Here is a 10,844-nt window from a genome sequence, read left to right on the forward strand (position 1 = left end):
ATGCTTTTCCCTAACCTTTTGGTCCAGAGGCTTCACGCTATGGTGTCAGGCCCCCCAGTGATTCTGTCCCCGGTGCACTGTGTTCTACGGCATCTGCCCTTGCCCCGCTGGCAGCTGCTTGGGTGTGCTGCTGCTGAGCATCCTCAGGGTCATGACTCTATTCAAATTTTGCCTATGACTTAGATGGTATGTGTTCCTAATAATCTTAAAAATTTCTAAAGCAGTTAAACATAGAAAGCTAACACTACACTTTAAAGACTCTTGGTTAGCAGGCTGCTCAAGGTCATTAGCATGCTTTTTATTCTTAATTTTATTAGTCACAGCCAAAATATGTGTTTTAATCTCCAAACCTTGGTTAGAATGCACTTTTTATATTACATTGCCATGTAATTCAAGGTCGTATATGGGGTCCACTCGTAGCTGTACAGCTGCTGACTTGGGGACTGGATGAGAGAAGCACACACCTATTCAGGGCCTTTCACTACCTGTTGAGAACACAGGAACCCCTGGTGGTGGAATGAGTTACATGTTGGGCTGCTAACTACAAGGTCAGCAGTTGGAACCCACCAGCTGTTCACAGGAGAAAGAGGCTCTCAGATCCTGGAAAGGCGAACACCACGAAACCCACAGGGGCCATTCTCCTGTGACCTCTAGGCTTGTTCTGAGTGGGGGTCAGTTTGATGGCAGTGACTTTGGTTTTGAGGAACACTCAACAGTCTCCCTTCCGCAGGAAGTAGTTAGTGTTTTTCATACCTGAAAGCAAACGGCCTTTCCTTCCCTACCACTCCACCTTCACAGATCAACCTTGTGCCTTAATTAGACTAGCTAGGAAAGAGTGGCCGTGGCATGGCATTGGGTTGAAAACCTATATTTGAGTTCTGCTTTTGTCAGGGTGTGAAATCTTGAGGAAATCATTCTACTTTGCTTTAACTTCTGTTTCTACATATTTGGAATAGGCACAGCCCTCTTATTTTTATCTGTTTAGTTTATACTTTGGCCTGTCCCAGAAAGGATTCAAAGTGATTAAATGGGAATATGGTATTATTTCTATGTTTGGTGTTGTGAGGATCAAATTAATATATGAAAAGGCTGTGAGGTTCAGAATTTTTTGAAATATAAGCCCCACCCACTTCAAGGACCCCTGGTGGCATAGCAGGTTATGCATTAGACTACTTACCACAAGGTCAGCAGTTGGGAACAACCAGCTGATCAGAGAGAGAAAGATGAGGCTTTCTACTCTTGTAAAGACTTAGTCTCAAACTTACAGAGGCAGCTCTACCCAATTTTAAAGGGTAAGGGTCGCTATGAGTTGGAATTGACTTGATGGCAATGAATTTGATGTTTTGTTTTTTGTTCTTCCCCTTCATTAAAAAAAAGACATGGGAAATATGAACGGTGAAAATTAGAAGGAAAAGCCACCATCCCACGACTAAAGACCACTCTTGCTAATGTGTTGTGCCCCACCCCCCACCTGTATTTCCATAGGAAGAGGGGGATTTAGAAGGATCTCTGGTGACACAGTGATCAAGTACTCAGCTGCTAACCCAAAGTTTGACGTTAAAACCTATTAGCTCTTGGAAGACAGATATGGCAGCCTGTTTCCATTAAGATGACATCCATGGAAACCTTCTGGGCCGTTCTACTTGGTTTTGAGTCAGCATTGACTCAATGGCAACCGATTTTAGAGGAATTTAAAAACCACTTTTTACAGCTCTTAATTCCTAACAAAAGCTAGATAACCTTTAGACTCATTATGAGTACACAGAAATTACTCTTAGAGTGTATTTCTCTTAAAAGTTGATTTTAAAAAAAGTTGTTGATTTCAGCATAGTTCCTATTGGTTCTAGCTGAGACAGTTCTTAAGTACTCTTAGAATTTCTCTACTTTTCTGAGAAAATATGTGATTGGTCTGATATGTATGAGGGGGCTTCAAAAAGTTCTCGGAAAAATGGAATTAAAAAATAATGGAAATTTCCCACGAGCTTTTTGAAGCCCCTCGTGGACTATTCCTCTCAGGGACTCATAAGGGGCTGTGACGTGAGGTAGGAAAGGAAGCAGGCATCTACAAAACACCATCTAACACGATTCGTTGTCCCATCTGGCGAAAGGCTGACAACGCAGTTGTTTCCCTGGTTTGAGTGCCGTGTGTTTTCCCTTTCTTTCCTCCAAATGCCTGATTATCTGTAACAGCAACGGACATGTAGGGAGATGTGTGCCCCTGTCTTTAATGGTCCCTGGGACTGTGTCTGGGAGCCCTGCCCTCAAAGGACAGCTTCTGTTTCAGTGTATTTAAGCTGATACTCTTCTTGTAGGAACTTGTTATAATGCAAGTTAAATGTAACCAAATGCTTTATTGGGAAGCTTATAATGAAAAACACTTTCTTTTAAACTAGGCTGAAGGAAGATGGGAGTGGAAGTGCCTATGACAAAGAATCTATGGCAATTATCAAGCTGAATAATACAACTGTCCTTTATTTAAAAGAAGTGACTAAATTTTTGGCACTGGTCTGCATTCTTAGGGAAGAAAGCTTTGAACGAAAAGGTAATGGCATTTTAAAAAGTTATTCTTACGTACAGGTCCTTATCGTAATTCTTTAGGTCTTTGAACAGAACAGAATACAGCACCACAATGGTTACTTTAAAAACAGCACAGCAGCCCATCTCGGACTAGTTTGTGCTTCCACACCGTCCCTTCCTTTTCCTTTGGGGACATCCAGACCGCCTCTTTCCTTCTTTTGACTTTTTGTAAATCCTAAGTTGTGTGTGTGTGTTTTTAAAAAAAATTTTTTTGGCATTTCTGGGTGACACACAGAGTTAAGTGCTCCACCGTTAACTGTAAGGTTGGTGGTTCTAATCTATCCAGAGGCCCCATGGCAAACAGGCTTGGGGGTCAGCTTCCCAAAGGTCACAGCCTGGGAAACTGGAGCAGTTTTCCTCTGCACATCTGGGTGGCAGCTGTCTTTTCTTCTGACCGTTTCTTTCTTTTTAGAATTCAACCCCACCCACCCACCCACTACAGCCATTTAGAAGCTCATCCTCTTCCCATCTTTCCATTGCCTGTAACTCCTGTAATTCTGGTCCCATTGGAACAGCCTTCCCTGCGAGGTTGCAGGTTACCTTCTTGCCGCTTTCAGTGGCCTTGGCCAGTCTTCCGAGGCAGGGGCCTGCACTTGCTTCTTTTCCTCTTGCTGCTCTAACGCTGAACTGGCCAGGGGTCTGCTTGTTTGTTTTTTTCTTCCATTTGTCTTCAGATTTCTTTCTTTTTTTAAATCATTTTTTGGGGCTTGTACAACTCTTACCACAATCCATACATACATCCATTGTGTCAAGTACATTTGTTGCCTTCATCATTCTCAAAACATTTGCTTTCTATTTGAACCCTTGGTATCAGCTCCTCATTTTTTCCCCTCCCTCCCCCTCCCCCTACTCATCAGGATTTTTGGTTTGTTTCCTTGGCCATCTCGTCAGTTTCTCTTTTTCTCAGTCATGAATGTTCTTCAGTCAGATCTTTCTGCTCACTTCTGCTCAGTTCATCCAGTCTGGCTCTAGTTAGTCTCTGTAGGTCGGACAGGAAATGCCACGTTCCAGGTCGGGCTTGCACCCATGTCCCAGTTTCATGTATGAAGCTCTTAGTCTGACACCTTCACTCAATGTTTTGTCATCTTGCCAAAGTCAAAAATGGATCATTATTTTGTGTTTTGTTTCATGGCCCTCTTGGTGGCTACTTACTTCAGTCTCTAGTGGTGCCATTTTTGGTGTGTCTAAGCTTCTTTGTAGTTGGGTAATCCTGTTATTGCTGAAGGGGCCTGAGGAAATAGTTTCCCAGACGTGAGTCAGCATTCTCTCGTCTCAGTCTTCTGTGTTGCTTACATTGAGTTCTCACCAAATCTTAGCTTCTGTTCTGGGAGTGTGTGCTTGGGTTTCCTTTCCATTTCTACTGTCAGACTAATGAGAGCTAGGCTAGGCCCGCTGGGCAGCAGCTCTGGGCCTCTCTGCCTCTCCCACGTTGTATTCTATTGGTGCAAAGTACCAAACTAATTTACTTGCTGCTTTAGCATCACAGTGATTCTGCAACAAGTCAGCCTTCATTCATCCGGAGAATGCTAGGGGGTTATGTATTGAAGAGTGGAATTTATGAACTACATTTTCAACCTTATCAAATTGCTTTCCAAAGTGGCGCATCATTTTAATTCCTAGCAGTCCCGTCACCCCTGTCCTTGGTGATGCTTGTTGTGGTCAGACCGCTCAGTTATTGTCTGGTAGGTGGGGAACTGTACCTCATTTAGTTTTAAGGTTTGCTTCTTGACTAGTTGGGGCAAGCATCTTTCCTTGGGTAAGCACCTTTTCATGAGTGTTCAGGTTTCTTTGGTAACTTTCCGGTATTGATTTTTAGGAATTTGTTCCCCTCTCCATTCTAAGTTAAAAAAATTGGACTTGGGGTGATGGAGGCATTGAGATAGAGCCACTCAGTGAGTGTCCGTGTGCCCCACTCCCAGCTTCAGCTGTCAGGCTCACTCCCGCTCCTCCTGTACCACCCCTCTCGAGCTTATTTTCAAGCTTTTATTGTGGAAACTGTCATATCTATAAGCAGTAGCATAAATTATTTGCCTATCACTCAGATGGAAGTTAGCAAAATTGTAGCCGATGTTGTTTCATCTTGCTACCTACTGTATTTGAAGCATATTACTTATTGATGCAGCTTTCAGTAGTTATCTCTAGGAGAGTGCTCTTTTGAAAAAAGTAATATTACTATTCTTTAACTTAAAAAAACAACAAGCTGCTATTTCAGGCCCCCAGAATCTCATATCCAGTCCGTTTTCATGGGCCCATGATTATCAGTTTTATTTTTTTGTTTTCGCAGAAGTTAATTCTAATGTAGTTGAATTTGTCAAGAATTTTCCTCTACAGTTCTTTGCATTTTTCTTCTTCTGCATATTAAAGACCACTTTTATCTGGCTCGAACATAATGGTTTCGATTCTCAGGACTTCCTCCCCAGGAGGTTTGATGCCCTTCCCTCTAGTCAGGCTGGTCTTTTTCCTGTCTTTCACATGTGCTGGGTTCAAATTACCAGCACTCTGCCCAGTTCCCTGTAATTCTGCTGTCTTACCTGGCCTGGCCAGACCCTGTCCACATTCCCCAGATGCCTGCCTCATCCAGGCATCTTGCCCTGGAGACACTTGTGCCCTTGGCTCTCCCTTCTTGGGGCTGCTTTCCCATTTGTACTCAAGACATCGGGTAGTGTCTGCTGGTCACTGGCTGTTGGTTTTATGTCCCATAAGGAATAGGCCCTGTGTGCTGCTTGTCTGGACCCATTATAACCTCTGTCATGTTGTTCAGGAAGAACTTTCTCTCAGCTGGTCAAATATAGATTGTTCAAAATCACACCATGTCTGAGGAGGCCACTCAGTGTTTTTTTTAAATCATTTTATTGGGGGCTCGTACAACTCTTATCACAATGCATCCATCCATTGTGTTGAGTACATTTGTACATATGTTGCCATCATCATTCTCAAAATTTGCTTTCTGCTTGAGCCCTTGGTATCAGCTCCTTATTTTCCCCCTCCCTCCCTGCTCCCCCGCCACTCAGTGTTTTTAATATTTGGGCCTGAACGTTCATTGAGTGACTTGAAAACTTGACTGCCAGAGGCGTTCCTGTGGGAGAGGGTGTGATCCGATTACACGTTTGTTGCCCGGTAGGAGGGGATGGTGGTAGAGAGAAGGAAGGTGTCTTGTGATGGAGGAGATTGCTCTCTGGTTTAGAAGTTTTAAAATTCCAGGCATTGTTTATCAGTCAGGTTCAATTGGGCTGCAAACAGACAAGAGCACAAGTTCATTTTCTCCCAGAACAAAGGATTGTGGACAGTAAGGCAGCTTCCCAGTATCCTTGAGGACATAGGGCACCTTTCTTCTCTGTTATTCCTAACACTGACTTCTATTCTCAAGGTCACTTCATGACTCACAATGACTCCTGGGGCTCCAGCCATCTTGTCCATACCCTGCTCAGTAAGAAGGGGCATGGGTAGACTAAAGAGCGCTTCCTCTTCTTTCTTAAAGAAATGTCATAGAAGTCTTACAGTGCTTCCCACTTACCTCAGGGGCGAGAATAACTGGTCATGTGGCAAGACTTAACTGTAAAGAAGGCTGGGAAATGCAGTATTTTAGTGGAGCACAAACGTGCGCATTCACAAATTGGGGTTCTGTTTCTAAAGAGGAGGACAATGGATATTAGCCATTTCTCTTACCACATCATGCCTTTGGTTTAAGCAACATCAGCTATGAGGCAGCTGAAGAGGGAGCTGCCTTGCCTGAAGTACTACCTGAAATTGTGTGCAGACTCCCTGAAACTCTGCCTCATGGGCCTCTCCGGGACCTGCCAGACCCGGGCTCTCATGAGCAGTGTGTTTAATGATCTCTCTGCCTGCTTTCTCCAGCTCTTCATTGGCTGCCCTGGAGAACTGCAAAAGAAAAAGCTTGACAAGCCAAACAATATTTTACTATGATTATAGATTTTATTGTACGTTTTCATAGCAAATGTACCTTCCTAATTGCCTTACCTAGATTAATTGTTAGAGCTACTATGCACCTCCTAATGGAGCCGGGGTGCAATGAAACCCTTCTGCATGAAGCGAAACACCGCCAAACAGTGTTGAATTATAAAGACGCGTGAGGAAGGAAGAGAGGGTAGCCCACCTCTTTGTTTTGTTCTCCCTCTGGGGCCTGTTTTCATCTATTTCAGAAGAGATTGAGGGTTTGAATCGGTCAGTAGGTGAGAAGTGTCAGGAAGAAAAATACTGGCGATCACCCAGAAGGCAGGTGATCTGCATTGGGGGTAGTTTAAGGCCACTGACCCGGTGGAGCGTCTCTGTGGAATGTCCGTATGGCGGTGGTGTTTAGGTGCTGCTCGAGGACTGTGGCCCCTACTCAGAGTCGAAAGAAGTTAGCGGCCGCTTCATCGATGTCTGCCTAGAAGAGCTCTGGGCTTCAGTGGTGCTCAGTGTAGCCCCATGGCTGTGAGCAAGTGGGAACCATTGTATTTCTATTTTGGGTGTGTAGGACTTGAATCTAGTGATTGCTTCTGCTGATTGTTAAATGTGGGCATTGAACAAAGATCGTTTGTGTACCTGTGTGTAGGTAGTGGTGTGTGGGAAAGAGGAACACGTCTTTGCTCTTCCCCCCAAAGGAGATATAATTGTTTCATTATGTATCTATACGTACAACTAAATTGACTTGACTTTTCAGTTAATTCCCATAGTTATTTTAACCCACCATCTCCTGACCAAATCGGCTCATTTGCCAAGCTCTCTGTGAGCACTTGACAGCTGACCCATCCATCACCTGTGAAGCACACTCACCCCATTCCTCCCAGGATGGAGGGAGGGAGGGAGGGAGGTGGGACAAGCTTGTTCTTGCCAGAACCGGGTCGCCCTAGCACGCTTCCTCAGGGTGGAATGAAGCAAATCGCTTTCTGACTCCTCTGAGAGGCTTCTGGGGAACGACTTCATGGGGGTAGACCGTGGCTTGCCCCTTTGATGTCTCCAAATAAACCTTGGTGATTACAATTTTTAAAATTGTTTTAAAATGTTTGTGTTGGGCTGCTAGCTGCAAGGTCAGCTGTTTGGAACCTCTAGCTGTTTCTAGGGAGAAAGATGAGGCTTTCTACTTCCATAAAGAATTACAGGCTCAGAGACTCACATAGTCAGTTCTTCCCTGTCCTGTAGGGTCTCTGTGAGCCGGCATCAGCCTGAAGGCAGTGCATTTGGTGTGGTCTTAAAGCTGATAGAGCGTCGTTCAGGTGGGCTTCTGTGGTTGGCAAGGAGGCCTTTAGGTGTGTTACTTTTTCTTATTTTGAATCTTTTCCCTTAGGTAAGGCGTCCAGATGGTGGGAGTTTGTTTGAGGGGAACAATGTTTTTGTGTTTTTTTATTTGAGAAATGTACTGGAACTTGTTTTTTTTCAGTAGTTGATTCCATTGTGATCTACCCTTATACAGAAGCGTGATTAAATTAAAAACCACCACAGTCTGAATAGTTTAGTATCAGTTGCAGTAACACTTGGTCCAGCCTGGCTTTCCAGGACCTGTGCTTCTCCTCCACTGTGTCTGGGTAGTGATCCCTGAGACAGGTCTCAGAGGCCCTGGACGCCCCGGAGAGCTCTGTAATGTAATGATGCAAACTCATGGACACTCCACTGCCAGGTCCCTTTCTCTGTATGGGTTTGACCAGAAAAAACCTGGACTCTTTCCGTCGGAGTCTCTCCAGGCCTTTCTCTCTAACACATGAACACACATGTCCTAGCCACTCTGACCCGCTGGTCTTTGCCTGCTTTTCTATTATTATAGTAATACGTGCTTTTTAAAATTGAAAAACAAACACAAAGCCATCACATGAACAGTATGGAAATACAGAAACAAATTAGGTGCTGTGTGCTGCTTTCTAAAAATCCCTTGTCCTCCCTCCCCTGCTCTTCACCGTGACCCCTGCCAGTTCCCAAAGGTAACCAGCATTGCTGATTTGACCGTGTGCTTTTTTTTTGTTTCCAACATAGAGAATTCAGTCAAGTGTTGTATCCCTGTGTTACTTTTCTTTGTCTTGCCAAGTCTTGCCACTCACCCGCAGGGCACCTGATCTCTTTCTCTCTCGTAGGGTTAATAGACTACAACTTCCACTGTTTCCGGAAAGCTATTCACGAGGTATTTGAGGTGGGCGTGACATCTCACCGGAGCTGCGGTCACCAGACCAGTGCCCCAAGCCTGAAAGCGTTGACACACAACGGCACGCCTCGAAACGCCATCTAGCCCGATCCGGTGGTTTGGGGCTCTGTGCCAGCCTGCTCTTCACTCCAGGGTCAGACGTCACATGCTACAGGACAAGGGATCTGCCTGCCGCTTGTGGGAACCCGGTGCCTGTCCCACTCGAGACAAGGGCTGGAGTTTCTCATGTGGTTGGAAACCCCCTCAACCAGTGATGTACAACTGAAACTACTATCTCTGTCAGTCTGTCTATCTCTCGCTCTCTTCTTAAAAATGGCGCAAAACAAACAAACACAAACTAGAGACCACAGAACTCAAGCGTGTCTTTCCCCTGCATGGGATACCACGTGACTAAGTGGGCTCTTGTGGACCTGGAGATCACACCAGGGACCCATCTTGGCCAGGGAAGGCTGCCATCAATTACCAGTTGCGGATAAAGAAGAAATGGACTTTTTAATGCTTCACTTAAGGTTTTCATTTGAGTAGTCTCTACAATTCCCACCCCGCTAAGTTCTAACACTGCCTCTCAATTCTGGACACCGAACACCGAAGACCCTTTCAAGGCTTTGGCTTGCTAACTCAGAAGACGCCCCGACCGACCGACTGCAACAAGAGACATTCCTGTCTGCTACTGAAGCAATGAGCAAAGGTTTTCTGCTGCCTCAGCCGAGAGCAAGGCTCAACACTGGCTCCCTACGTCCTTTGGAATGTTGACGAACTCTGGAGCTGAGGACAGTGTTTGCACCTGTGTTTTTGGGTACCTCATGTGTAATTTTTTTCCCTCTTGCATTAGATAAACACCATGATCAGTGTAACAAAGGGAATAAAAAAGAACTACTCCCCCCCCTTAATTTCCTCCTCCTAGGATAGAAACTCTTCATATCACTGAAATAAGTAGATCACTCTTCTTTAATCTTGGTATCAGCCACTGTACACCTTCGACCCCAAGCTGCCTCGATTCCTGCTAATGACCGAGGACCTGGTGGAGCGTCCACCGTGCATTGGAGCTAGCACATGGGCCGCAGCATGTGTTGTTTCACACCGTTGTCTCCGGTATTCTGACACTGAGTGTCAGCTATGCTATCTCTTCACCCAGAATATTAATTCTTCACTTGTTCTTTTCTGTTGTTCTTGGTGGTTGATACCTCTTCTGTTGATTTGAATTGACATAAGGTTTTTACTCCACATGCCCAATAGTCATATTCCAAAGCCACTTGAGTACATAAGTGCCACTGTGTTATGAAATCTGTACGTCAGGTCTGCAAACCAACAGTGTGGCTTGGAGTGCTTCCTGCAGACGATCCAACTGTTGACTATTTACATGGACCGTGGTGATATCCAAAAGAAAAATGCTTTTATATTTATAGATTATTTCATTGAGCTATATAAAATGGGTATCAATAAATGTATTTACTTCAAAACCAGTTTTTGTACTTGCCTAAGGTGTGGGAGGGACGATGGCGCTTGGGGACAGCCCCACCCTAGCAATTTCTCATCTGCCCTCCCCCTTTTTATTTTCACAATCTCATATAGTTATAATTTTTTTCTGTTTTCCGGACTTAAATGTTGTTTGTAGGTACAGACATTTCATGACCTGGTATCCAGGCACCCCCTCTTGGCACATTTCTGCTTAGGGTAGGAGGTCTAGGTCTAGTTATCTCATACCAACAAAACTGTCTTACCGTGGGGACTGTCTGAGCCCTCGCAGAAGTGAAGCTGTATAGCCCAGCTAAGAAGGCTTAGGGGGATAGATTAAGTTAAATGGAAGACCATATAAAAGACACATCCCAAGCCTGGCGTGTTTTTTTTCTTCCAGTTCCTGATACTCATTGTTGACCCCAGGTGTCAGTTAACTCAGTATTTCTAAAAAGCCTTACATAGTTGGATGGGGTCTGAAATGGTTGGAAGGAAGTAGATATTGGTCTAGCAAAGGGAGAGGTGGATAGAGGTCAGGATTTTTAGGCTCAGCTAGACTGTTGTAATGAGTCTGCCGAACTGGACAGACCGGGACACAGTCTTCCTGTGACGTGGGACCGCTCTCCCCTCACACACCAGTTGTAACTTTGCAAGAAGTCCTCGTGGGTTATGCATGGGG

The 10,844-nt window shown here is 44.8% G+C and overlaps 1 protein-coding gene across 2 annotated transcripts in view; it reads left to right on the forward strand.

Moving 5' to 3' along the window:
- Positions 1-10,173, forward strand: part of RRAGC (Ras related GTP binding C) — a 17,440-nt gene extending 7,267 nt beyond the window's left edge. For both annotated transcript variants that reach the window (XM_045299053.1, XM_004704949.2), the window contains 2 exons: positions 2,394-2,542; positions 8,643-10,173. In XM_045299053.1, the coding sequence (XP_045154988.1) occupies positions 2,394-2,542; positions 8,643-8,794 (301 nt within the window). In that variant the 3' untranslated portion in view covers positions 8,795-10,173. The remainder of the gene's footprint in view (positions 1-2,393; positions 2,543-8,642) is intronic.
- The last annotated feature ends 671 nt before the right edge of the window (positions 10,174-10,844 follow it).

This window comes from Echinops telfairi, unplaced genomic scaffold (assembly GCF_000313985.2).
Source record: "Echinops telfairi isolate 266 unplaced genomic scaffold, ASM31398v2 ScPeMD7_7457;HRSCAF=8495, whole genome shotgun sequence".
Lineage (NCBI taxonomy): Eukaryota > Metazoa > Chordata > Mammalia > Afrosoricida > Tenrecidae > Echinops > Echinops telfairi.